The 27726-nt window shown below is 59.7% G+C and overlaps 1 protein-coding gene across 11 annotated transcripts; it reads left to right on the top strand.

Annotated features, from left to right (window-relative positions):
* The first annotated feature begins 546 nt into the window (after positions 1–546).
* Positions 547–27726, top strand: CCDC9 (coiled-coil domain containing 9). 11 transcript variants are annotated; one of them, XM_042969357.1, is made up of 15 exons: positions 547–695; positions 1488–1745; positions 15898–15971; positions 16119–16223; positions 18052–18153; positions 18356–18604; positions 20261–20344; positions 20440–20613; positions 21450–21631; positions 23375–23421; positions 23514–23646; positions 24092–24182; positions 24270–24486; positions 25025–25117; positions 26194–26659. In XM_042969357.1, exons 3-15 carry the CDS (start codon positions 15969–15971, stop codon positions 26295–26297), a joined length of 1584 nt encoding a protein of 527 aa, XP_042825291.1. In that variant the 5' UTR covers positions 547–695; positions 1488–1745; positions 15898–15968; the 3' UTR covers positions 26298–26659. The 11 variants fall into 11 exon arrangements, 10 of the variants coding, with proteins under 10 accessions (XP_042825291.1, XP_042825288.1, XP_042825292.1 ...); XR_006211871.1 differs by lacking the exons at positions 547–695; positions 1488–1745 and adding exons at positions 15486–15727; positions 26813–27726 and having other exon boundaries at positions 26194–26399; XM_042969353.1 differs by lacking the exons at positions 547–695; positions 1488–1745 and adding exons at positions 15486–15727; positions 26813–27726 and having other exon boundaries at positions 26194–26243.

The raw sequence follows: 27726 nt of genomic DNA, 5'->3' as shown, positions 1-27726 counted from the left end.
AAGGACTTAACTTTTCACTGCAGGGGCTGAGTCCTGGCCTTCCACGGTGGGGAGGGGGGGGGGGCTCCTGGGTTCCCGGGTGCAGCCGGCCTCCCAGGCCCGGAGGCTGCACCGGAGCCGGGTGGGGGCTGGGCGGGGGCGCCGGTGTCCGCAGGGTCCGAGCGGCCGGCGCGTGTGAAGGTTACCGCTCCCCGGCGGGGCGGGGGCCGCGCGCTGTTGCTGGGGTCTGCGGGGCCTGCCTGCGCCCGCGCCCCCCCTCCTTCCCGGCCAGCCAGTGAGCGGTACCCGCCGCCGTTGCCAGGGGAAACTCGCCGCCCCGTTACCCAGCAACAAGCCTGGCCCAACCAGGCGCGAGGACCCCCCAGGCCCCGCCCGCCGCTGCCCACCGCGTGCCCAATGCCAGGCGGGCAGAGCCGGCCCGGCTCCCGGAGACGGCGAGCGCGCTCATTGGCCGCCGCCGCGCCCGCCCGCCCGGATCCGGGGGAGCCCTCGGCGCGGGGGGCGGGGAGCCGGGCCCCGGGGAGCTGCCGGGCGCACGGCCTGCAAGCCTGCGGCCGGGCTGGGGTGAGGCCCGGGCTGGGCACCGTCCCATCCCCTCCCCCTCCACCCCGCCCCGCACTCTCGGGCGAGGATGGGCACGCGGGATGGGCTGGAAACAGGGGCCGCGCATCCCGTCCCTCCACCCCACCGGGAAGGTACGCAGGAGTTGGCCTTGTGAAAACAGGGACCACGCGTTCCCCTCCCAGAGGAGAACCTGGGCGCCCTGACCCCACGAGGGCAGGGGCTGTTTGTCCTCCGCCACCCCCCCCCCAAACCGGAGTCAGGCATCTTGAAAAAGAAGCTGACGATTCCCTGTTCCTCCGAAAAGGACCCAGCGTCCTGACCCCATAAAGACAGGAGTGCCCCCCCCACTGCCTCCGCCCTCTCCAAAGGACCCAGGTATGCCCATGCCCTCTGTGACATCAAAGATATGAGCCCCTTCACCCCAGGGGATGTTAGTTTCCTAGCCCCAGGAAACAAGGGCTGAGGGTGCCCCGGAAAGGGAACTCCAGGCCTGCCTGATGCTGTGAAAGTTAGGACACAGCATCCCAGCTCCCCTCCCAAACAGGGACTCAGGCCTTTGGACCTCAGGCCCTGAGATGCCTTAGAGCCCCTGGGCCTCCGGGGCCTCGTAGTGGTACTGGAAGACCCCTCCCCCCAACAGGCACCAGACCCTCAGGTGTCTAACTCATCCAGATGACCACCTGCTCAGACCCAGGGTGCAGACCGCTCGTTTCCCTCCCCTCTGAGTCCTTTTCCCCCAGGGTCTAGCTTGGTCATCTCCCAAGACCCAGGCATCTGACCCCACAGCTGCCCTCTGTACTCCCTGGCACTCACCCCCCCCAGCCCCCCTCCCCCACACCAGGGTCCCAGGCCTCACAATGCCAAGGACCCGGGAGTCTAAGCCCCAAGTGTCTCAGACACCCTCCTCCCAAACACCTGCCCAGGTGACCCAGGACCTCACAGCGCTGCAGGGGGCCTCTTCCCAGTTCCAGGACCCTGGGATGCCCTGGCCCCCAGGTCTGGAAGTTCCAGCCTTCCAGTGCCTTTAGTTGGCCACCAGGGATCCAGGGCTGGGAGCCTCCGGCTTCAAGGGACCCTGATGTGAGTCCCCAGGCCACTCCAGAGAGGCTCAGATTCCTCAGTCCCCACCCCGGAGAGACCCACGGAGCAGAGCACCTATCTCCAGACCCTGGTGAGCCCAGGTGCGGCCTGCCCCTACCCCGGTACCTGGAGGGGGGGGGCGGAGTCGAGGATTACTCAGCCTCCAGAATGAGGCGATGACATCATCCTGGGGGGGGTTGACTAATGGCCGCGCTGGGGGGGGGGGCGGGGAAGTTTACCCGGTAACAGCGGCTGCCGCATGGCCCCGCCCCCCCAGGAAAGGCCGGGAGCGGGAGGCATAAGTACACACACACACACACACACACACACACACACACACACACAAACCCACTCAGCACACCCGCCCCCTCCAGCATCCCACGCTGCACACATCTCACTGGGGCAAGGGCAGGGGTGGGGGCAGTGTTTGTGTGACTGTGTCTGTGTGCTGGAGGGTTCTCTGGAGGTCCGCGGGGTCAGCGGCTGTGGGTCAAGGGGTTGACCTAGGAGGATGGTGGCTGTGTCCGGGTGCCTCGCGTGGGTGTGTGTGGCTGTGGGCGCGCTATCACGTGTGGGTCGGTTGTGGGTGTCCATCAGACGATGCTGGTGGTTAGCACGCTGCGTGTGTCCCACTGGGTGGCTGTGGCTGTGGCTGTGGGTCAGTGTGCTACCACAGGACGTCCTGGCGTGCTGTGTACGGGTGTGACGGGTGTATCTGTGCGTTGTTGCGGTCCATGTGTCGTTTGGTGCAATGTGCTCGTGTGCAGGGCTGAGATGGCGTGTGTCCGTGTGACATTGGGATTGTGTGTGTGTTAGTGGACATGCTTGTGAAAGGGCTGTGTCACTGCGCCCGCGTGTTAGGGGATGCATCGGTGTCACTGGCGTAGCGTGCTGGGCATGTTGTGCCCCTGGGACAGCGTGTGCCACTGGGCTTTGCTCTGTGTGGAGGGCAAGGCGTGCATGCGCGTTACTGTTCCCGTGTGTGTCTGGACAGTGCCGCGTGGGGTGGCACCCTGTGTGCGACACTGTCATTATGCCTGAAATGTTGTGTGTCTGTGGCCCTACCTGTCCCTGAGAGTGTGCACCTCTGGGTGTCACTGCGACGATTACGTGTGTCCTTGCGGTTGTGTTGTCGGGGCGATGTTGTGCGTCCACGGGATTGTATACACGGCCGTGTCTCGGCAGTGTTGTGTGATCGTGTGTCCGTGGGATAAATCGGCTGCGGGATCATGAGGGCGTCGCTGCGATCGTGTGCGCGTGTCACTGACATCGCGTGTTCTAGGGACTCAGTCACGGGGATGGCATGTGTCTGGGCGACGTGGTCGTGGGTGTGAGGCCAATGCTGTGTGTCGTTGTGATTGTGGGTCTGGGCAGTGCTGTGCGTCCTGGGGCCGGGTCTGCTGCCCGTGTGATGCCGTGCGTCTCGGCGCGTTCCTGGTGCGTGTGTGTGTGTGTGTCGGTGTGCGTGTCACTGGGATGGTGCGTGGAGTGGGGGGGCGAGGCTGCGCGTCCCTGGGACAGCGCGCGCGCGCGCGCGTGTGTGTGTGTGTGAGCTGCTGTGATTGTGTGTCAGCGCGCTTCGCTGGGTGTCGGGGGAAGGTGCGCGCGTCTCCGGGCCTCCTGCCCGAGAACAGCGGCGCTGCTTTCTGATTGGCTGCGGCCTCGCCAGTGAGAAGCTCGCGAATCCTGCGGTAACTTGGTAACTCGGTAACTCGGCCGCGCCGCCGCCGCCGCCGCCGCCGCCGCCACCCCGGGGATGGGGGGTGGGGAGGGGCCCGCCCCCGCCCCGCCCCCGCCCCGCCGCCCCGCGCGCGCAGGCCCCGCCCCCGCGGGCGACCCCGGCCCCGAGTCGCCCCGCCGGCTCGCCCACCGCAGTCTGCAGCTCGGTCCCCTTGTCGCCAACTCCCTCCCCTCGGTCTCTGTGCCTCCGCCGCCCGCATCTCTGCCACTCGCTAGGTCTCTGGCTTTCCCATGTCTCTCTCTCCCTACCTCTGAGCCCCTGCCGTCGCTTTCTCCGTCTCTGTCTCCCACATCCCCTCTCTGTCTCTCCAGTGTCTGTCTCCCCCATCTCTCCCTTCCTGTCTCTGTCTCTCTCCGTCTCCGTCCCTCCGTCTGACTTGGCCGAGCTGTCCCTCCTCTCCGTCTCTGTGTCCCCTTCCTCTGCCTCAGTCTCCCCGCCTTTGTCTCCGCTTCCCTTATCTCTCCCGCCTCTCGTCTCTGTCTCTCCCTCCCTCCCCCCCCCCCCCCCCCCCCCCCCCCCGTCTCTCTCACTCCCACAGCCGTGCTCAAAATCCACTTTTCATTCTGCGGAGACAGCGAGGGGGCTATTCGCTACTTTCATCGTCGCCCCCATCCCCGCAGGCCCAGGCTGCTGGCAGCAGGCCCCACTCAGGGCAGACTTCAGGAAGGACTTCCCGCCCTGGTTCAGCACCGGGGCTTTATCGCTCGGGCCAGGCGGAGGCCAGGCGGCCCCGTGGCTTCCGGAGGCGCCCGGGCGAGATGAGCTCACTGCGAGTTGGCTGGGATTTCATCAGCTTCCTCCGCTGGACTTGCCCCCGCTCCTTTTCCCCCGCGCGCGGGCCGAGCGGGCCAATCCTTCGGGCGCCTGCTGCCCCCGAGCGGCAAAATGCGGAAGCGCAGGCGCCCCGCACCGTCCACCTTTGCTAACCAAGCGTGTCACCGGTTTCCGAACGCTGCAGCTACGAACCCGTTTAATCTTCACGACGACCCCAAGGGGTAGAGGCTATTTGCAATCCCGTTGACAACGGGTAAACTGAGGCCAGAGAACTGAGGCCGGCCGCTTAAGGTCACGTAGCTGGTGAACGGAGCTCTTTGCGGGCTTACGTGGGGAAAGAAGGGAATGCTTGTAACCGCCACGATGACTGTGGTCATTCATTCATTCGTTCATTTATTCAGCAAAGCTTTACCGAGGGCTTTACCTCTTCTGTGCCAGGCACGGTTGTAGGCACCGGGGATACAACAATGAACAGAGCACACAAAAATCCCTGTCCTCATGAGGCTGACACTCTGGATGGGGGTGGGGGTGGGGGGTGGATACAGACAATAAAGAACATAAACAATACAAAGTGAGTCTTGGAGTGAAAAAAGGAAGCAGGCAAGAGGGCTCAAGAGTGTTGAGGATGGTTTTATTCACTAAGGTGACCAAGGAAGGTCTTCTTGAGAAAGCCAGTTCAGCAAAGGCCCGAAGGAAGGGGGCGGGGGGGGGGGGCGCAAGGAATGCCCGGACAGAGGGAAGTGCAGGTGCAAAGATCCTGAGGCCAGAGTGGGCGCATCCTGGATGGTGAGAAGGTACTATGAGGCTGGAAAGTCTAGGAGTGAGCGAAAAAGGGGAGAGGGGTGGGAGGTGAGGTCTGAGAGGGGGTTGAATCCGGGTGAAGACTTTAGCTTTTCCTCTGATGGGGTGGGAGCCCCTGGAAGGCTCTGAGCCGAGGGAGGCGAGCCGAGTTAGTTCTAACAGGCGCCCTCTGGCGGTCAAGTGGGAAACAGGCTGTGAGCAGCCAGCAGGGGAGCCCAGCGAGGAGGCTCCCGTGATAAACTCTGGGTGGGACGGTGGCTGCGGGGTCAGATTGAAGGGGGAGGCGCGGGAGGGGGCTGAGGCATTGGGTGGGGATGTGAGGGAGAGAGGGGAGTTTGGGGAAACTCCAGGTTTGGGCCTGAGCAGCTGGAAGGATAAAGAAAGGGGCTGAAAGAAATAACGATAATTGGGGCGCCCGGGTGGCCCAGTCGGTTAAGCGTCCGACTTCGGCTCAGGTCATGATCTCGGAGTCTGTGGGTTCGAGCCCCGCATCGGGCTCTGGGCTGACAGCTCAGAGCCTGGAGCCTGTTTCAGATTCTGTGTCTCCCTCTCTCTCTCTCTGCCCCTTCCCTGCTCATGCTCTGTCTCTCTCTGTCGCAAAAATAAATAAAAGCATTAAAATAATAATAACAATAACAGAAATAACGATAATTAACGGCCGTTGTCCCATGCTATGTACCTACCGTGTGCCTGACCTCATTCAATCCTTATGACAATCCTGAGAGGCGGGACATGGGGCAGGATTCTGGATTTAGTCAGATCTCTGTACCGTGGTTTGCAAGTCGAGCCTACATAATTTGCTCGGTACTGTTGGTGGATTCAACAGATAATGGCGAAAAGGTACAGCGCTGTTCTCGGCACTTTATTATTTCTAAAATTTTTTAAAAATCTATTTTGAGAGAGCGAGCGAGCGAGCGAGAGCCGTGGAGGGGAGAGAGAGAGAGAGAGAGAGAGAAAGGGAGAGAATCCCCAAGCAGGTTCTGCGTTGTCAGCGCACAGCCCGACGTGGGGCTCGATCTCATGAACCGTGAGATCGCGGCCTGGGCCGAAATCGAGAGTGGGACGCTCAACCGACTGAGCCGCGCAGGCGCCCCAGCACCTCACTTACCTTGCTGAATCCTTACAACATGCTGTCCACAAGCACCATTTTCCACGTGGGAAACCGAGGCACAGAAACGTTAAGTACCTTGCCTAGCGCAATACTCACAATTATAATAGATTTATGATAGAGGTGGAGAGAGCTCTGCGAGTCAGAAAGATCCCCGTGGGTTCAAATCCCGGCCGGACGTGTGACCTCGGGCAGCTCACAGCATCTCCGGGCTTTGGTGTTCTGCTTTGGAAAATGGAGGGTCGAAGAGTACTGTGGGAGCCGAGGCTTTGGGATGGGTTTAGGAGATAATTCACGGAACAAAAGGGAGGCCGCCCTGTAGACAATGAGTGTTAACTCACTGGCATTAAAATAAAAACTGAAAAAAAAAAAAATGTCAGTGTCAGCACAGATCCTCTTTCAGGGTTGGGGATACAGCAGTCAGCAAGCCAGTTGGGCCTTTAAAACGATCATGAGACAACAAATATTCATTCTGTCATCCGGAGGGCCCTCCACGCTTGGAGTCTTGGAGTCGCGGGCCACCTCCTCCAGGCAGGACCTGCCGATCGCCTCCCTGCGTCTCCCCGGGGTCAAACGAGTTCGTCTGGTCTGTAGCTCAGCCCCGAAGGGCTTTGCCTCAGAAGATGTGTGGCTCTTTGCCTCCTACTGGGTCTGGCTGTCTACCCCAGTCTCCCTTTCCACCTTTCAGCCGGTGAGTGGGGTCCCCATATTTCTTTCCTCCACCTGGGACGCCCCCATAGTCATCTGGCTTGTCCCCCACGTTTCCCTCTAGGCTCTGCTCAAGCGTCAGAAAAGCCCTCCCGGACCATCTCTGTCCCCTGGGAGCAGCCTTATCTTGCACCGCAGCCCTCCTTGGAACATCCTTTTGTTTAGCTATTTATGGTCTGTTTCCTCTTGGAGAAAGTGAGCTCCATGGCGACAGGGACAGCCTTCCGGCACAGCTGTACGTTCCAATCTCCATTTCACAGATCCGCAGACGACAACGAGGCCCGGCCCAGCGTAGATTGGCACAGGGCAAGGACGGTTCGTCGAACGAATGCTCGAGCCGCATCTCAAGCGGCCAGAAGGGCGCCAGGCCGCCCCCTGGTGGCCAGGGCGAACGTGGGCCCGCTCGGCGGCCAAATTTCCCACCAGGGCTTCTCGTAGCCTGATAACGACGGACTAATGCGAGAACTTAACTCCGTTTCACATATAACCACAAGGTATTTTTTACGGGTATTTTTTGAGCTTCCAAATTGTATTTGCAAAACACACACACACACACACACACACACACACACACACAATTTTGTTTTTTACGTCTATTCGTTTATTTTCAGAAAGAGGGAGTGAGAGAACGAGCTGAGGAGGGGCAGAGCATCCAAAGCGGGCTCAGCCCTGACAGCGGAGACCCCCGGATGCGGGGCTCAGACTTCCTAACCGTGAGATCATGACCCGAGCCGAGACCTGACGCTTTTAACCCTCCGAGCCACCCAGGCGCCCCTCAAAATCCTTTGAAACGTTGTGGACACGAAGGCACGACGTACCTACTTTTGTAAAACCCACGAACCCCGAGTGCAGAAACCCTGGGGGGAGAAACCAAACATGACAGGTCCCCCGCCTCCTACCAGGACCCCCTGGGGACCCCCCTCTACTGACTCTCTCCCGGGCCATCATTATCCTCAAGTCTACCAACAGAGATTTAGTTGTGCCTGTTCTAGAACTTCATGCAAATAGAATCAAACCGTACGTGCTCCTTTGCGTCTGTCTGGCTTTTGTCGCTCGGCGTAACGTTTGCGGGATGCATGCACGTGCTGGTGCGCCGGTAGAGAGCGTTCATGTTCACTGCCGTGTGGCATCTCCGCGTGCAAAGGCACCCCAGCGAGAGTATCCATTGTACCGCTGAAGAACATTCCGCTTCTTTCCCATTCGGGGCCGTCTGAGTCCGCTCGGGGCGGCCACCACAAAGTAGCCCAGGCCGGGTGCCTTACACGACAAAACTTTAGGGGGCGCCTGGGTGGCTCAGTCGGTTGGGCGTCCGACTGTGACTCAGGTCATGATCTGGCGGTTGGTGAGTTCGAGCCCCGCGTCTGGCTGGCTGAGGTCAGTGCAGACCCTGCTGCGGATCCTCTGTCTCCCTCTCACTGCCCCTCCCCCACCCGCACTCTCTCAAAAATAAAGAAAACATTCAAAAAAATTAAAAACAACTCCCCCCCCCCACCCCCATTCTATCTTCTCCTAGTTCTGGAGGCGAGAAGTCCTACCTCAAGGTGTCCCAGGGTTAGTTTCTTCTGAAGCCTCTCTCCTTGGCTTGTGGAATGGCTGTCTTCCCTGTGTCCACACGTGGGCTTCTTCCCTCTGTGCATAGATATTAATCTCCTCTTCTTTTAAGTTCATTTATTTATTTTTGAGGTGGGGAAGGGCAGAGAGAGAGGGAGACACAGAATCCGAAGCAGGCTCCGGGCTCTGAGCTGTCAGCACAGAGCCCAAAGCGGGGCTCGAACCCACGAACCGCGAGATTGTGACCTGAGCCGAAGTCGGATACCTAACTGACTGAGCCATCCAGGCGTCCCTAAGCTTTTCTTTTTTTTTTTTTTTAATGTTTTATTTATTTTTGAAACAGAGAGAGACAGAGCATGAACGGGGGAGGGGCAGAGAGAGAGGGAGACACAGAATCGGAACCAGGCTCCAGGCTCCGAGCCATCAGCCCAGAGCCCGACGCGGGGCTCGAACTCACGGACCGCGAGATCGTGACCTGAGCTGAAGTCGGCCGCTCAACCGACTGAGCCACCCAGGCGCCCCAACCTAAGCTTTTCTTATGAGGACACCAGTCATAGGAGATTAGGGCCCACCTTAATGACCTCCTTTTCACTTAACTGCCTCTGTTAAAGGCTTATGTCCAAATTAGGTTACATTCTGAGGTGCTGGGGGGTAGGGACTCTGACACACGAATCGGGGAGGGGACACAAATCAGCGCATAAGCGGGGCGATTGTGTCGAAGCTGCCACGGTCGTTCTTGCCCACGACACGTTTGGTGAGCACGTGCATGCATTTGTTGGGTAAATGCCCCGCAGTGCATTTGCTGGCTCACAGGGTATGTGTGTGCCTCGGACCGTCGTAGAACTTACTCCACAGCAGTTGGCGCGTTTTGTGTCCCCTCCAGCAGTGGGCGTCAGTCCCGGCTGCCGCGCATCCTCACCAGGCCTGTGACCTTGTCGGGCCTTTTCATCTGGGCCGTTCTTTTGCCGTTAAGCGCAAAGGGTTATTTGCGTGGTCTTAGTAGATACTGAAAACCGCCAGGATCTCCACCACTCCTTTCAAGGGAAAATTGTGCTATGTTGTCTTCAGAAATCAACAAGGGCGGGGCGCCTGGGCGGTCCCGTCAGTTAAGCCTCCGACTCGGGTCATGATCTCCTGGTTGGTGCCTTCGAGTCTCCCCCAGAGCCCCCAGAACAAAGAACCCTGCCCACACCTTGCTTTCAGACTTCTGGCCTACCAGAAGGGTCGAGAATACCCTCCTGCTGTTTTCGGTCACACAGCGTGTGGCCATTTGTTACGACGGCTGCTGGAGCCCGTTTTCCTGTCTGTGAAATGGGCGTGAACCAGACCTTTGAGGCCCGTGACACAATTGGAAGGAGAGCATCCCTTTAACCAATAAGCGAGCAAACGTCTGTGACGTGTCTCCAGAGGCCACCGGCCGGTGTTATTCGGCCGGAGGGAGGGGGCGCTCAGGTGATGGTAAGAGTCACGGTTAAGTGCACCTGCTGGGTGCCAGACACTGTTGTAAGTGCCTCTGGCTGACATCAAACAACAGGCATTCATTCACTTGCACCTCTGGGGGGGCGGGCAGAGACACAGAATCAATTTCTTTGGGCCCAGATCAGGATGTTGGCTGGGGCCACATTCCCTGGGGAGGTTCCAGGGGACCATCAGTCCCCTGGCCCTTTGAAGCTTTTTTCCCCAGCTGTATTTTTTTAAATGTTTATTTTCTTTTTTTTTTTTAATTTTTTTTTCAACGTTTTTAATTTATTTTTTGGGACAGAGAGAGACAGAGCATGAACGGGTGAGGGGCAGAGAGAGAGGGAGACACAGAATCGGAAACAGGCTCCAGGCTCCGAGCCATCAGCCCAGAGCCTGACGCGGGGCTCGAACTCACGGACCGCGAGATCGTGACCTGGCTGAAGTCGGACGCCCAACCGACTGCGCCACCCAGGCGCCCCAATGTTTATTTATTTTCGAGAGAGAAAGAGAGAGAGAGAGAGAGAGAGCAGGGGAGGGGCAGAGAGAGAGGGAGACACAGAATCCGAAGCAGGCTCCGGGCTCCGAGCCGTGGGCACAGAGCCTGATGTGGAGCTCGAACCCGTGAACCGTGAGATCACGACCTGAGCTGGAGTCGATGCTCAACCGACTGAGCCACCCAGGCGCCCCCATGTCACCCTGTCTTCTGTGTCAAATCTGCCTTTGCTTCCTCTTATGAGGACCCTTGGGATTGCGGTGAGCCCCCCACTAAAGATTCCAGGACCATCGCCCCATCTCAAGATTCTTAATCACATCTGCCAAGTCCCTTGTGCCACGTAAACGAATATTCACAGCTCCCAGGAATCAGGGTGCGGACATCTCTGGGAGCCAGTGCTCAGCCTACTGCACCTTCCAGTAGCCTGGTGGGGTACGGGCACTGTTATTATGTTACAGATGGGGACCCGAAAGCTCAGAGTTGTTAAGTAACTCCCCCAGGGTCCCACAGCTCAGGTGGCAGAGCTGGGATCTGAAGTCAGCCGGCCTGGCTCCAGAGGCCACGATCTTACCTGCTCTCCACATGGCATCCCTGTGGTCAGGCAGCCCTGAGTTCAAATCCCAGGTTGGCTTCTGGGTAGCTGGGTGACTGAGGGCCAGCGCTATGGGCTCACTTCCTGGGCTGACTGGGAGGGGCAGGGACATCACAACTGTCGGGGACACTTGGGTGGCTCAGTCGGTTAAGTGGCCGACTTCGGCTCAGGTCACGATCTCACGGTTCGTGGGTTTGAGCCCCAGGTCGGGCTCTGTGCTGACAGCTCAGAGCGATAATGGCGAACCCCTTGAGTTGCCCAGAGTTCGGGTGAAAATGCTCAGTGCCCCAGAGAGGGACTCTCAGGGTCCAGCTCCCTCTGAATCTTATCTTCTGACCTCCGACAGACATTCAGAGAAGGGCTCGCTTTCAAGTTTCACTTTTCTAATGTTATTACAGAGATCCAAGCAAAGACAGAATCTCATCGTACTTTTCCAGCATCCTCTTTCTCTCCACCCCCACAAGCGACGGGTCTATACGTACGCGTGTATATGCGGGTACGAAAAAGCTTCGCTTCTCAGCCCGGGGATAGGCAGCCCCACCCGGAGCCATGACACCACCCTTTGGTCATCAGGGTGGCAAAGATCAAAAAGTGATAAAACGCAGCGTCAGTGAGGCTGCGGGGAGACGCGCACCCTGGGCTTGCTTGAGGGGAGTGGGAGTTGGCACGGCCTCTTTGCTGAGCTGCTACCTTCGGAGGTGGTTTTACTGTCAGGGAGATGATGTTGCAAGCCTCTCGATGCCTCGTCCAACGGAGCCGGGGCTCTGGCCCACACCCCGGGAGGTGCCTTTGACTTACACTTTTTTCATTCTCTGTTGTAAAAGGGTTTCCAGCTTTGTATGGACCTCAGGCCCTAAACAACCTGCGTCCGCCCTGGGTTGCTTTTACTGCAACGTGATAATGTGAATGAACTTTCAATTGAGGAATTTGTCTTTGTAGAAGCTGTAATAATGGTCTCCATACACAGAGAACTTAAATATTTTAGGTCTTGTGCCGAGCACTCGGTGTATTAATTCATTAATCCGCTCAATTCTGCACCACAAGCCTAGTAGGGAGGTGCTAGGATACCTACTTCGCAGAGGAGGCTACATTCCAGACAAGTTCTGTACAAGCTCAAGGTCACACAGTTGGTAAATGACAGAGCCAAGATTCAAACCCAAGCCTTCTGGCTTCAGAGTCAGTGGTCTTTTATCTTATTTTTTCATGGTTACTTATTTATTCTGAGGGAGACAGAGAGGAAGAGGCAGACGGAGAGGGAGAGGGAGGGAGGGAGAGAGAGAGAGAGAGAGAGAGAGAGAGAGAGAGAATCCCAAGCAGGCTCCGTGCTGTCAGCGCAAAGCCCGATGCGGGGCTCGAACTCACGAACTGTGAGATCATGACCGGAGCCAAGATCAAGAGTTGGACGCTTAAATGACTGAGCCACCCAGGCGCCCCAGAGTCCGTGGTCTTAATCATGACATTAGGAGTCCTTTTTGGGCAAGGTCAAGTACTCACAAAGACGTGTGCCTCAGGAAGTTCAATGCAGCATTATTGGCGATCTCCCCAAACTGGAAACAACTCAACCGTCCATGAGACCAAGTGGGGGAAATTATGGTCCATCTTTAGGATGGAATGTCACACAGCAGTTTTAAAGGCTGTCAACTATCCATCGTGAAACCGAAGATATACAGCCACAGAATCGGTGGCTCAGCCGGTTGAGCGTCCGACTCTCGATTTCAGCTCAGGTCACCATCCGAGGGTCGTGGGATCAAGCCCCGCGTCAGGCTGTGCCGTGGCAGTACATGGCCTGTTGGAGGCACTGGGGACACAGCAAGGCATAACGACAGACAACACAGTGGAGGGGACAGAGAACAAGGTAAGTAAGTAAAACATTTGATAGTTTATTTATTTATTTATTTATTTATTTATTTATTTATTTATTTTATTATTATTTTTTAATGTTTATTCATTTTTGAGAGAGAGAGAGAGAGAGCAGGGGAGGAGCGGAGAGAGAGGGAGACACAGAATCTGAAGCAGGCACAGAGCCTGATGCGGGGCTTGAACCCACGAACTGTGAGATCATGACCTGAGCCGAAGTCAGACGCTTCACCGACTGAGCCACCCAGGTGCCCCAACATTTGGTAGTTTGGAGGGCGGACAATAAAATGGAAAAATAAAGTGGAAAGATTGCAAGGGATGGGGAGTTTTGCAACTTTCAAACAGGCGGTTTCAGGGCAGGCCCCTAAGTGCAGGTGACATCTGAATGACGAAGCAAAGCAGTCGTGCGGTAGGTTTGGCAGGTATTTGGGGAGTTATAAGAGAACTCAGTTGTATGTGTAGAGAAGGTCTCTGAAAGGCTGTTAACTGTAACCTTATAACGGGCCAGGGATTCGCAGGTACTTCCACTTTCCACAGTTTAAATCACAAAATAAAATTACCAGCGACCTCGGGGGATCCGGTCTGCCCACTGCAACGGTCAAATTTTGCATGATGTGTAATGATAGGTTTATCACGTTGGCGTTTTGGTTAATGCATGGAACCTCCTGGAGTCTGCAGCCACATCCGGATCTCTCAGTGAGTGTCTTGCAGTTCCTAGAAGGCACTAAGCTCACTCACCACAGGGCCTTTGCACAGGCTGTGTGTTCTCTGCCTGGACCCCCCTCTCACCCTAAGCCCTCTCCTCCTGCCCCTCTGCAAGGAACCTCCCACGCTTCTGTTTGTGGTATTTCACATTTACTTGTGCCTTCCCTCATGAGGGAAGGGATGGGGTCTGCCTTGTTCATGCCGGAGTCCTCCCCTCCCCAAGCACACCCCCTTCCCCCCACCCTCTGGCCCTGGCACTCAATGCAAATTTAGAGAATGAAAGAAAGATTGAAACTCTAAGGTCTCCTTGGCAGGAGGGTGAGGGATTCCCCACCCACCCAGCACAAGCCTGGTGGGTCAGGCTTCCAGGAATTATTGCCCAGTGCCTAGTACCTATTTACTGGAACCAGAAAAGAGGCAGCAGGTAGAGACCAGAGAGAGGACGGTGTCTCCTTTCCCTGGAAGAAGGGTCATCTAGGCCCAACGAAGTTGAGTAAAGCTTCCAGAACACCCTTGCGTACCACCTAGACACACTGCCGCTTCCACCCACGGAGGGGGGTGGGGGGGGTGCGGCGCCTTTAAGACTCCCGGAAACGGGACGGCAGGACCGGAAGTGATCCTCTTTCGTTCCCCTCTTCACGTGGTGCGGACCGGAAGTGACGCGCGCGGCCCGGGAGCTGCGGACGCGGAGGCCGACGGAGCCGGAGTCGCCGACGCCGCGGGGTCTCCGGGACAGGTGACCGGAGGAGGGGGCCGGGAGCACGCCCGGAGAGGGCGGGGCCTGGCGCCCCACGTGGGGGGAACGGGAGCGGGTGCAGGCGCGGCAGCGAGCCGCCCGCGGAGGCGGGGTCAGAGTACTCTGCGGGGGGCGGGGACTGGACGCCCACATGGAAAGCTTGAGGGGCGCTGGCGGGGCCGGACGTCGGCGGGTGGGCCGGACCCCGGCGAGCCGAGCTGTGGGCGGGGCCGGGGCGTGGGTGGGTAGAAGAGGGTGGGGCTGAAAAGTTGTGCCCGGGCCGGGGGCGGAGCCAGAATATTGCCCGGAGAGCTAGGGGGCGGGGCCGGGACGCGGGCCGAACGTGCTGGGGGCGGGGCCAGAAAGTTTTGCCTGAGCTTCCCGCGGGTCCGGATCGTCGGCCCGCAAGTCAGGAGCGGATCCAGAGGCTGACGCGAAGGCGGGGCGGGACCAAAAAGTTGTGGGTGGCGGGGGCCGTGGCCAGGGTGCTGGCGGGGAATGATGGGAGTGCAACCGGAAAGTTTTGCGGGACCCAGGGGTGCCGTCCGAGCGTTGGCACGCAAGCCGGCACCCTGACTGAGGGTCTGAACCCTGACTGAGGGCGCAGGGGGCGGGACCGTGTTTCGAAGCGACGAAGGCTGGGAAGCAGGGGGCGTGACCGGGAGGTTGGCCGGGCGAGTCGGAGGCGGGGCCAGGGTGTTGGCTGGAGGGCCGTGGGCGGGGCCCATGTAATAACGCGAGAAGCAGGGGGCGGGTTCAGGTTGTTGCCCGGGGATCCGGGGGGGGGTGGGGTCAGAGGGTTGGCTGGGAAAGTCAGAAGCTAGGCCAGATTAAAGACGCGCGGGCGGGCGGGGTCTGAGGCCTAGCGGGTGGGGCGGGGCCAGAAAGTTAGTCCTGGAGGGGGGCGGGGCCGTGGCCGTGGCCTTCGGGTCCAGTTTGAGGCTGGAGCTCCCCCCCCACCTCCGGAAAGCCGCGCGCGGGCCGGGAAGTTCTGTCTGCGCCGGGCGGGGAAGTATTCACTGGGGAGGTTGAGCCAGGTCCGGGAAATCTCGCCATTGGGTACCAGGCTTGTTTTTGGAATCTGGCGGGGTGTTGGGGAGACAGCGGCACCTTTCTCGGGAAGCTGGAGGCGAGGGCTTAAAATGTTCTCCCAGGGTCAGGGCAGCCTAGAGGCGTGGAGTTCGGGCTTGTTTTGACGGTGGGGTTATGGGACGATTCTGACACGTCCCTGGGAGAGAGGTGGATTTAGAGTGTTCACAGGGATGGAGCAGCACCAGAATGGACGCAGGAAGGTGGGCCTAGAATTTTCTTGTACTGGTTGGGGGGTGAGAGGATGTATCTAAAGCTCTCCGGAGATGGAGGTCTGGGTTAAAACTCCCAGCACTGGGGTGTGGAGGCTGGATTGGAATCTTCCTTTGGAAGGGAGCATTGTTGGCTGTTTCCTTAAGCGGTGGGGTGGGGCCAGAACTTTTCCCAAGGTGGGTGTGACTCTAGTGTCTAAGAAGCAAGTGGGTGGGCACAAACCATGGGAGGTGGCGGAGTCCAAATTTGTGCAGGTAAGGGGCAGGCTAGCCCTTTAAGACAGAGTGGAAATGAGGGCTAGAATCCCCTTGGGGTGCAGGTGTTGTTAATGCGCATGTGTGTTTGAGAGGAGCCCCCAGTACAGGAGAGGTGGAAGCAGACTGGGGAGTCATTGGCCTTAGTGCTCTGTTCCCTCTGTCCTCAGGAACCCCTGGTGCTGTGTCCGGATTCTGCAGGGGAAGTTTGCTGGGACCCTGGCCCCACCTAGCCAGTGGAATGGTGAGATGGAAAGTGGGGAGTCTCTGGAATCTGAGCTTTGGGGCAGGGAGCTTGGGAGGAGGGGACCCACGACTCAGACCCTGGATCGAATGCACTGGGATGGGTGTAGGTTTCCCTTGCTGTCTCTCAGCTGTCTCTTCTTCTTAGTCAGCCACACTGGATCTGAAATCAAAAGAGGAGAAAGATGCTGAGTTGGACAAGAGGATCGAAGCTCTTCGGCGAAAGAATGAGGCCCTCATACGGCGCTACCAGGTGCCCTAGCCCCGCCCTGGGAGACCCCATCCCCTCTCCTCCCCGCAGTGAGTTTCCCTCACCTCTCCCTTCCTTAAAACCTTTTCATGGCTTCCCATCACTCTCAGGATAAAAGCCAAAGGCCTTAGCCTGCCATTCCTTCCTTCATTCCATCCATCCATCAATCATTCATTCACGAATACCCACCAAGGTCTTTACTGCCAGGCTCTGAGCTGAATGTTGTCAGGGATATAGCTGTGACTGAGACAGCCCTGGGCCTGTCCTTCTGGAGTTCACCATCAAGTAGGGGCACAGACCTTTCTTTAGGCAGTGATGACCCAGAGTGGGCTGGGCTGGGTAGTTCACAGGTCTGTGAGAGCCCAGAGTGGGGGTCTTCACCCAGTCTGGAGGATATTAGGGAGGGCTTCCTAGAGGAAAGGATTCTGATACCTGAAGGGTGAGTAAGCTAGCTGAAGAGAAGAAGCGAACATGTTTTAAGCAGAGGGATTAGTTTGTGCAGAAACTTGAAACTTAGGGGCGCCTGGGTGGCTCAGTTGGTTAAACATCCTGCTTCGGCTCAGGTCGTGATCTCATGCTTCGTGGGTTTGAGCCCCCCTGCCGCCCTTTTGGGGCTCTGTGCTGACACTGTGGAGCCTGCTTGGGATTCTCTCTCTCTCTGTCCCTCCCCCTGCTCGCTTCTTCCCCATGCCTACCCCCCCCCCCAAATAAATAAACTTTAGGGAAAAAAAAGAAACCTGAAACTTCATGTGGGAAGGTCAGTGGAGGGATATGGACCCAGGGAGGTCAGCAGGGGTCACGCCACGCTGAGAATTTGTACGTTTTCTCGAGGGCACTGGGGAACCTTGGAGGGTTTTGAGCAGGAGTGGGGTCAGGTCAGAATAGCTTTTTAGGAAGAGCTCTTTGGCTGCTGTGTGCTGTTGAGTGGGAGGAGGTGATACCGGAGGCCAGAGGCCCAGGAGGAAGCTGAGGCAGGGACTCCCGTGGGGAGAGGAGGGACAGGGCTGTGGGGAGGACTCCGTGACAGGCAGTGGTGGGGGGAGGGGAGGGGAGGTGGAAGGAGGGGCCAGGATGAGGTCCAGGTCCTTGCCAGAAGTGGCAGAGTAGGTGGTGGGGTTATTCCTGAGGGGGGACTTAGGAGGAGGGGTGGGTTTCATTTATTCATGTTTCATGCATTCATTCACTTAAAAAACAAAAGCATATTGAATTTCTGTTGTGTGTCACGAAGCGTTCTAGGCTGGGGGGGTACATCAGTGGACAAAACAGACAGGTACCCCTGTCCTCAGGCCGATTCGGTTGCAGAGGGGAAAGCAGACAATAACCCAGATACGCATGATGCCAGGTAGTTGAGCAGGAGAAGGGGCAGGAGAATGGCAGGGGAGGTGGTTTCTGTTAGTGGGTCAGGGAAGGCCTCTCTGAGGAGGGGACATTTCAGGAGCGGAAACCTGAAGGAGGTGAGAGGCTGAGGGCTCTCTGGGGGCAGAGGGAACAGCTGGTGCAAAGGCCCTGAGGCAGGGTTGAGCCTGGTGTGTTCTAGGAACGTTGAGGAGGGCAGAGTGAGCGAGGGGGAGAGGAAGGGAGGGAGGGTGGCAGATGAGGTCAGGATGCTAACACGGCCAGACCCTGTAGGGCCCCGTAGGCTGTGGCTCTTGCCCAGAGCTGGGTACTGCAGGGGGGTTCTGCGGGAAGATGCCGAAGCGATCAGCTTTCTTGCCTGGAGCTCAGGAGAGAGGCCTAGGTGGGGGCCAGTCTTGGGGGAAGTTCATGGCGGCTGTGGGAATACCGCTGGTGCCAAGACCGCCGACCTCCTCCCGCTGACGTTTGCTCCTAGGAGATCGAGGAGGACCGTAAAAAAGCTGAACTCGAGGGAGTAGCGGTGACCGCGCCCCGGAAGGGCCGCTCGGTGGAGAAGGAGAACATGGCCGTTGAGGTGGTGAGCTCCACACCGAGCTGGGCGACTCATTGGGCCGGGGGGCGGGCGATGAGCGTTGAGACCTGAGGCCGGAGAGCGGCCCTCTCCGCCCCAGCTGCCCCAGCCCTGTGGGCGGCCTCTGCTCCCACAGCTGCCCTCTGGGCTTGGGGGTCCCCGTCTCCTCATCTGAGTGACTGCACTTTTTCTCCCTTCCCTCTTGCAGGAGAAGAACTTGGGTCCCTCTCGGAGGTCTCCTGGGACCCCGCGGCCTCCGGGGGCCAGCAAGGGAGGCCGGCCCGTCCCCCAGCAGGGAGGCCGGGCAGGCGTGGGCCGGGTGGCCCGTAACTGGGAGGACAGTTCTGGGGAGCAGCCTCGAGGAGGAGCTGGGGGCCGCGGCCGGAGGGGCCGGGGCCGGGGGTCCCCTCATCTGTCTGGGGCCGGAGATGCCTCAACTGCCGACCGCAAATCCAAGGTGGGGGCCCGGGATGGGCTGGCGTCCTCTGGCTGATGCGCTTCCCGTCTCGTTCGCCTCGTTCCTGCCCGCACACGGACCGGCTTTCTGCATCTGTCTTCTTCCGCCCCTCCGTCGGCTCGTTCTCTCTCTCCTCCCTCCCCCACCCCTGACCGGTGTCGCGCGTCCTCTCCTTGTGTTTTTATCTCCCCTTGTTTTGCTCTGTGTCTGGTGCACGCTTGCCACCCGCCGTGTCTTGCCCCATCTCTGTCCTCTCTCTGGCTCCTTCTCTCCAGTGCACGCGCTCCCCTTGGCTCTCTTTTTCTGTCTGTCTCGCTCCCTGGATCTGTTTGTGGGGAGCAGTGATGTTCTTACTGAGACTGCTCTGCCGCCCGGATGCGGAGGTTAGCAGGCCGGGGGGCTGCTGGGCAGAGTGACTCAGCGCACCATGGACTTGGGCTCAACTTGGTTCGATGAGTTCCCCGTCCTTGGGCAGCTCCCTTCCCTGTGGGAGCTTCTTGGGGGAGTCCTAGAATCAGATTTAAAGGTTACTGTGAGCGTTCTGTGAACAGCAGGCACTTGAAAGCCTCAGAGTAAGCGTTGGAAGAATGTCACAGATGTTCATCTATCTGTCTACCTATTTGTTTTAGAGAGAGAGCGCGAGCATGTGAGCAAGGGGCAGAGAGAGAGAATCTCGTGAGGTGCAGAGAGAGGGAGAGAGAGTCCTGGGCTGGGAGCGGGACTTAAGCTCACGAACCGTGAGATGGTGACCTGAGCCGAAATTGGATGGTTAACTGACGGAGCCACCCAGGCGCCCCACGGGTGTTTGTTTACCATTTGTACACGCTAAGCTGCCGTCACGTAAAAGACCCCCGAATACCATGGCTTAAACCAAGTGGAAGCTTATTTGTCTCCTGTGTGCCGAGCCCTGGGAACGAAAACGTCCTCTCCAGCAACCTGGCCGCGTGCTTATCTGAAATTCCGTTATCATGGAAGAAGGGGAGAAGGCATTGTGGGGGGGGGTCACCTCGCCATCTGCCAAGTAATTGCTGTTATTGCTGTCATTAGTTCTGTGGCAGCCAGGGTGTGTTGGGGTCCCCGGCTCCTTCCCCAGGTTCAGCGTTTCCCCAGGGAGCTTGACGGGTAAGATTTATTACGGTGCAAGGGCACAGAACAAAACCAGAGGGACAAGGCACGCGGGACGGAGCCTGGAGGGAGCCAGGTGCAGGCCCCCAAGCGTTCTCGTCCGGGGGAGTCACACGGGAGGGGGTCCTCCAGCGCTGAGTCGTGACAACCCACACGACGGGCTGTCTTCCGGGGACTCCCTAGAGACCAAGAGCCCAAGGTTTTTACCGGGCTCTGGTCATGTGGGGCCCCTCTGCCTTGCGCCTACCCAAATCCCGGACCTCGGAAGGAAAGCCGGCGTTCAGGGCACAGCTGTCGTTTGCACAGAGAGTCGAGGCACCCTGAGCCCCCTTTCTCAGTTAGCCGTTGACCGAGAACCTGCTGGGAGCCGAAGTCCCAGATGCCGGCCCAGGCCTTTGAGAGCAGGCCTGTCTAAGGAGGGAGTCTCCGGCTGGCAGCGGCTCCCTTCCTGCCCGGATGCCAGCGAGCAGTGGGCTTGTGCGGGTCTTCCTGACGGCCCGGTGTTTTCGTGTCCGTGTTCTTACCCCCTAGGAGTGGGAGGAGCGGCGCCGGCAGAACATCGAGAAGATGAACGAGGAGATGGAGAAGATTGCGGAGTATGAGCGCAACCAGCGGGTCAGTGCCCCGGGCGTCCCCGCGGCGCGGCCCTCTGCCACCTCCCCGCCCCCCGTGAGCCCGCCAACCCCGTCCCCCACTCCCTGTGCCCGCAGGAAGGCGTGCTGGAGCCCAACCCGGTGCGGAACTTCCTGGACGACCCCCGGCGACGCGGCGGGCCCCTGGAGGAGCCTGAGCGGGACCGCCGGGAGGGCAGCCGCCGGCACGGGCGCAACTGGGGGGGACCCGACTTCGAGCGGGTACGCTGCGGCCTGGAGCAGGAGCGGCAGGTGGGTGCCGGGTGCTGGGGCGCCCTGGCCTGGCCGCCGTCCTTCCTGCGGCGTAGGTTTGTGCGGGCCTGACCGAGACAGCAGGGCAGGGAGGGCCAGCCTCCGCGCCCGGTCTCTGAGCCGCAAGCCGATGGTCCGTTGCCGTGTGGGCACCGCAGCGGCCTCCCCTCCTGGCTCTCCGGTTTGCTCAGCCCCGTCCTCTCTCGATATCGTCAGGAACGTTTACCGGGACCCACTGGGTGCTGGGCACGGCCTTGGGTGCTGGGGCTGAGTCTTTGTTTTTTGTTTTTCTTTTTTCTTTTTTTTTTTTGGAGAGAGGGAGCAAGTGAGCAAGTGGCAGAGAGAGAGAGAGAGAATCCCAGGAGGGGCAGAAAGAGAGAGAAAGAGAAGCAGGGCTCCCATGAAGTGGGGCTCGTGCTCACCCGATGTGGGGACTCGAACTCACTGCCTGCGAAATCCTGACCTGAGCTGAAGTCAGGTGCTTAAGGACTGAGCCACTCAGGTGCCCTGGAGCTGAGTCTTAAACAAGGCCAAGCCCCCGCCCTAAAGAGGTTGATTCTGGTGGGAGCTATGGAAACGAGCGAGCATATAGTAAGCGTGAGCCAGTGTCAGACGTAAAATGCAGGGGAGGGGGCGTAGAGGGTGGAGACGGGGTGCCGCTTGGGGAGAGATCTGGGATGGCCTCTGAGGAGGCGCCACACGAGCAGACCGCGCATTCGCATCTCTGGCCTGTCACCTCCTTGTGTGACCTTGAGCACGGCAGGCCTGGGGGAGAGACGGGGGGTGGGCTGGCCGGTGGCTCGGGGCCCTGACTACCCGTCTGCGGGGCGGGACAGGGCCGCCGGGCCGGCCTGGCTGGCGCTGGCGACATGACGTTGTCCATGACGGGCCGGGAGCGGTCGGAGTACCTGCGCTGGAAGCAGGAGAGGGAGAAGATCGACCAGGAGCGGCTGCAGAGACACCGCAAGCCCACCGGCCAGTGGCGGCGGGAGTGGGATGCCGAGAAGACGGACGGGATGTGAGTGTCCTCTCTGGCTCCTCGACCTTGACCCCTGACGCCTTCGTCGCCTTCTGGCGCCCCGCCCCGTGTGTCGGGTTCGAGGTCACCATCACCAGATCCCCGGCACGTCAAACCAGTTTCTCGTGTCTGCGGGTCAGCTGGGTTCGGCTGATCCACACCGGGCCCCGTAGGCCGCGGGTCCGGCTGGGCCTGGCTTCTCCATGCGGGCGGAACTCCGTTCTGCGCCGTGTGGGTTCGTGCTGGGGTTCAGGCTGAAGGGAGCAGCTCTCCAGAGAGGTGCTGGTCACGGCATTGGCAGATGAGCAGGAGGGGAGAGCAGGCACGTCCGTTCTGGTAGCAGCAGACCCAGCGTCGCTGGGGCCAGAGATTAAGCTGCCCTAGTAGATGGTGCCACGGCCCCGTGGCCAAGGGCATGGATGGAAATTCTGCACGGGGGGGGGGGGCATGAGAAACTGCTAACAGTGATTAGACCTTCGCACCCCCCTCCCTCACCAGCCTGTCCCCCACCAACCCAGCCCCTTATCCGGGCGGCACTGGTATCCTTTTGTGACTCCGTGCTCTTCGAGGTCCCCGGAAACATCCAGTTAGCCCAACTTAAAGCGAAGCTATACCCTTGTGTCCCAGACCAGAAGACCAACTTCCATACCAGAGAGCTGGCCAATAGCAGTCTAAAGACTGCTATTAAAAACTTAAGTTTTTAACGTTGTTTATTTATTTAATCTTTATTTTTGAGAGAGACAGAGTGAGGGTGAGTGGGGGAGGAACAGAGAGAGGGAGACACAGAATCCGAAGCAGGCCCCAAGCTCTGAGCTGTCAGCACGGAGCCTGATGTGGAGCTCGAACCCACGAATCGCGAGGCCACGACCTGGGCTGAAGTCGGATGCTTAACCGACTGAGCCACCCTGGCGCCCCCGCAGCCGTAGTTTTCCATGCCATCCCGCGCCCTTTGCTGCTTTGCAAGTTTCCACGCCTGTCACTTTTGTCGCTGGCACGGGCTGAAGAAAGAGGGTGTTGGCTGTGTGCCTGGGTGGTCTGAGCATTTCTCTGTGGGTTGTGAGCCCAACCGGTGCAAGCGTGAGGAGGTCTCTGCACAGACGTTGTGGCGGATCCTTGTAAGGTGCAGGCACCCGGGCTTCTAGCGGGATGCTCTCCGGGTTGGGAACGAGAACGTAATCGTTCTTCCTCGAGCCCCCGAAGCAGCACGCAGCACGCCTCGTTAGCGCGTGGGTACGTTGATTTCGGCAGCAAACGTTGATTTGAGTCCCTCCTCTGTGTCACGAAGGGTGGTGGGGATTCTAGGGGATGGGGACACGACAGTGAACAAAACCGCTTCTGCCTTCAAGGGACCTAGATTCTAGTTGGAAAGGTGGACAGTGAATAGATCCAACGGCAGCTCATGAAGAACAACGGAGTGTGGAGAAGGATGGAGACCCTTCTTTTAGACTTGGGTGATGCGCGTGTGACAATATGTGATTATTTTCGACCGGGGTTTAGGAGGGTCTGAGCGGAAGCCTGGAGGAGGTGAGGGTGCCGGCCGCCGAATGGCCTGGGGAGGTGTCCCCAGGGGCAGTGGGTGCAAAGGCCCTGAGGCAGGAGCGCGGTGTGGTAGGAGTGCTAGCAAGTGAGGCCTGACTGGAAGCTGGGGATTACGTGCTTTCGGAGTTTTTGTTTTGGGGGTCAAATACTGAATTTTTTCTTTCTGTTAAGCTACCCGCTCGCCCCCTTCTCTCTTCTCCCCAGGTTCAAGGATGGCCCAGCCGCTGCCCTCGAACCATCCCATCGCTATGGTGAGCGGGTGTCCTTGGGTGGGGTGGGGCCACTGGCTGGGCCGGGCGAGGGGGTTAGTTTGTGCCCTGACCCCTCCTGGCTTCTGTTGCAGATGATCAGGCCTGGGCTCGGCCCCCCAAGCCCCCCACTTTCAGGGAGTTCCTGTCCCAGCACAAAGCGGAGGTCAGCCGCAGGAGGAGGAAGGGTAGCCGACCCCAGACCAAGGCAGCCCCTCGTGCCTACAGGTGGGGGCACCCCCTCCCCTGGCGTGTGCAGGGCCCCCACTCGCAGCGGTGGCTCTAGACCTGGTCGTCCTGACTTGTGTATGTGTGGCTTTGTCTCTGCCGTCTCGTCCCTGTCTGTTCTCGGGTACGTGTGTCTCTCTTGTGGGTCAGGCTCTTGCTTCTGGGGAGTGGGGGCCTCCGTCTCTGCTCTACCCCCATCCCTCTCCTCGTCCCCCCTCTTCTTTTCTGCCGCCTGGCCCCCCTCCATCTATCTGTGCCTGATAACCTGGGGACACAGACTCGCCGTTTCCTCCCCAGTGCTCCAGCATGCTGGGTCCTCACCCGCACACCTACAGCCCCCTCTCGCCCGGAGTTGAATTTTGCAGCTTTTCTCTGGAGAGGATCTGGAGGTGGGAAGCCCCTTCCCGTCCACCTGGGCCTCACCCCTCTCCTTGGTCCCCTCCAGTGACCATGACGACCGCTGGGAGACGAAGGAGGCAGCGTCCCCAGCCCCTGAGGCCCCACAGCCCCCTCCACCCGAGGAGACGCCCGTGCAGGTGAGGCGGGCTGTCCTCTCCGGGCAGGGGGGTGGGGGTGCTCCGGGTCCACGCCCGCTCCCCCGACCTGCCCTGTGCTCCCCGCAGCCGCTGGAGACCCCAGCTCCTCCTGCCCACCGGCCTCCTGAGGATGACGGGGAGGAGGACGAGGGGGAGGATGAGGAATGGGAAGATGTGAGTGAGGAGGAGGAGGAGATCGAGGAGGAGGAGGAGGGGGAGGAGGAGGAAGAGGCCATCGAGGAGGAAGAAGAACCAGCCCAAGACCACCAACCCCAAGAGGCTGCGCCCACCGGAAGCCCCACCGGTGAGCAGGCTGACAAAGAGCCCTCCAGGCCGGAGGAGCCCCTGCCACTTCCCCGGGCCCCTGCCACGCCTTCTAGCCCCTTCTCGCCCCCTGGGGGCCACCAGCCCGTGTCTGACTGGGGTGAAGAGGCAGAGCTGAATACTTCCCCCAACGCCCTCTCTCTGGGTGAGGCCTGGCCGTTTGGAAATGCATGAAGCTGGCTGCTTGTGTGTGTGCTGGAGGGGTGCACTGGCGGGCGGGGAACCATCGGGGGCTGGGTTCCCCCCGCCCCCTTCACTGGGACCCTGTGTACCCGCCACCCCAGTGGGTAGGGAGGACGGTCCATGCCTGTCTCTGGAATGCCTCCCCCCCCCCCCCCCCAGATCCTGCCCGTGCTCTGGGCCACAGAGGCCCCTCCCCAATAAAGAGTTCACGTCCTCGAATGATATTCCCCAGGTGTGTCCTTGAACACCCCCTCCCACTCCCCAGGGCCTTCTCTCTCACGGTGGGGGGAAATATGGAGGGGTAGGGGCTTGACTGGGCCTCCCCCCTTCCCCAGGAGGTGACCAGCCAGCCCCTGCCTCCCTCGAGAGTGGGCCCTGCCTCCCAGGAACCCAGAAAGCTGAAGAGGAAGGGTCTGAGGCAGCTTCAGGTGGGGGAGTGGACGGGGCCCCAGAAGATGGCCTTCTTCCTCTTTTTCTCCCCCTGGGGCTGAGGGGAGGGCTTGGGGAGAGGATAGAGTGGAGCTGGGTGTGCGGGGAAGCCGCGGATGGGGGGGGAGGGGTGAGGCTACAACGCTTGGGATTGGGTGAGATTGGAGCCCAGGTCAAGGGGGTGGAGCTAAATGGAGGCCCTCTGGGGCCTAGCGCTTGGAAGAATGGTGGGGGTGGGGGAGGGGAGCGAGGGTGGGATTAGGATTTAGAGGCTGACCCCAGGGGTTGGGGGATAAAGTCTAAATATGATGGGGTGGGGCTAGGCCCAAGGGGTAGGGCTAAGGGCAGGATTAGGAATTTAAATAGGTCGTCTTCAGCCAGACCACCCTGAGCGCGCCCTATCTCGTCTGATCGCGGAAGCTAAGCAGGGTCGGGCCTGGTTAGTACTTGGATGGGAGGAATTTAAATAGGTCAAAAGTAAGAATGGAAGGGGGGGGGGTCTAAGCGAGTAGAGGAAATCAGAATCGAAATGCATTTCCCGTTAGAATGTAGGGCCCAACCACCTCCATCAGTGCGAGCCGGGTTGGGAACCATGGTGAACCTCCCCAGGCGTGACATTAGAGTTTGGGGGGCAGAGCGAAGGAAGATCTGGTTAGAACTCAGGTGGGCAAGGGCAAAGGGGGGCAGGGGCAAGAGGGCGGGCACTCTTGGGGCTAGTTTAGGTCCGTGGGGGACTGGGCGGGGGTGGGGGAGGCTGGAGTCTGAGAGGACAGAGTTTAGGATGGTCGGCGAGGGCAGGGTGTCCAGGCGTTTCTCGTCTTCGCCTTTGGGCCCTTTGCTGGCCAAGTGACTGTGATCTTGCTGTACCAGATAGCTTCCTCGATTGTAAATAGGGTTCTGCTGGGGTGCATGCAGTTTGTGGGCCCCCCTGCGAGGATTAAAGGGAGTCCGAGGCCCATAAACCATTTAACGCAGGGCGACTGAGGCTAGGCTCAGTTGGGATCAGAGACGGAACTAGACGGGTGGAGGGTGGGGGAAACTGTTCCCTCCGCTGACTGCCCCTTCTCTCCCCCAGAGGCGGGCACTGAGGGTCAGGAGACCGCGGAGATCACCGACTTCCAGAGGGTGCGTTTCTGCAAGGTGGTGGCGGCCGCTCCGCCACCGGGGGCCGCCCGCTGACCGCGCCTGCAGACTGCGGCCTCCGCGTTCTGCACTAACCTCCTGCCGCCTTGCTCCTCTGTTCTCTGCTTCCGTCACGCTCCAGCCAGGAGAGGGTTAAATGTAAGGGGGGCGGAGTCAGGGCCAGTGAACGGGGTGGGACCAGGGCAATAGGCAAGTCTCACGAATGGGGGGCGCCGTGGCACCGGGAGGGTTGAGACGCCCCCGAGTTACCCACCTAATGGCAGCCATGGGGGGCTAGGTGCCGGTCCCCGGATCTAGATTCCCGCCTCCTGGAGTTTCCATCTGGGGCATGGCAAATAGCCGGTGACTCTCCCGCAGGACTTGGAATTACTAGGCCACCGGCCTTCTCTCATTAAACGCAGTGCTTCCGCTAACCTTTGAACTGTGTTTCTGGAGGGCAGGCTGGGTTGCTGTGCTTGGCGGGCTTTTCCATGGCGGAAGAGGCGGGAGGAAGGGGTCTTCCTTCCTCCACTCCCCTGATACGTCTTCCCTCCCCCCCCCCCCTCTCGCAGGCCTCCCCGAATTCCTGAAGACGCTGCTGGGAGGGGACTGAAGCTTCCCCGCCTTGATGGGGAGGGGGCGGCAGGAGGGGGTTAGTCTGGATTTCCAGGCTGCGCTCTCTCCTCCCCGGAGACTGCTCTGGATCCCATGACTTTAGGGAGAGGGAGAAACTGAGGGTGGTGGGGAGGCGTTGGGGAAGGGGCGTGACTGGCTTATGGGGCAGAGCTGGAGCTTCGGGGCGTTGAATTTAGATCTCTGGACGCGAAGTAAGGATGAGGTGCCGTGAGGGGCGTGGCTAGGGTGCCTGGGCGGGGCCACAACTCGTGGGTGAGGTGAGGTTGGGACATAGGCGGGCCTTAGATGTGGTGTGGGGCCGCGACAGCAGGTTTAGATGCGAGTTCTTAACGCGGCTGTGGGGGGCAGTCCTCGGTGGAGGGCGTGGCCAGTGCGGGGCTAGAACCAATGGGCTGAGGCGGCGGAAAGTTGCGGAGCCTGGACTAGAGAGTGTGAATCCAAGGAGAGGAGAGGGTGGCTTCGAGTGCTAGAATCGAGTGTGATTCAGAGAAAGGCAAGTTAGAAGCGGGGAGGACCTGCGGCTAAGGTGGGGCGGGGTTTGTGAGGCTTGAACCTCGTAAGGGCTTGGGGCTCGGAGGCTGGGCTTAGATGCCCGGGAGAAGTCTGTGTCCCGAAAGGGGACGGGGTTGGGGCGCGGGGAGGAGGCCAGAAGGAGGAGGGCGGGGCTAAGTGCTGGGCGGGCTCGCATTTAAGAGGTGTGGGCGTCACACCGAAGCCTGGCAGTAGTTGCCAGCTGCGTTTGCGGGCCTGGGGCGGGGTCAGAGCCAAGTGGGGGTGGGGTCAGGGCGCTAGTTAAGTCTTAGCTTGATAATGGTTGGCTGGAGTCTGGGGAGGGGGTGGGTCCAGGATG

Source organism: Panthera tigris, chromosome E2 (assembly GCF_018350195.1).
Source record: "Panthera tigris isolate Pti1 chromosome E2, P.tigris_Pti1_mat1.1, whole genome shotgun sequence".
NCBI classification, from domain to species: domain Eukaryota; kingdom Metazoa; phylum Chordata; class Mammalia; order Carnivora; family Felidae; genus Panthera; species Panthera tigris.
The sequence above is the reverse complement of the archived record's forward strand: the minus strand, read 5'-3'. Positions and strand labels throughout refer to the sequence as shown.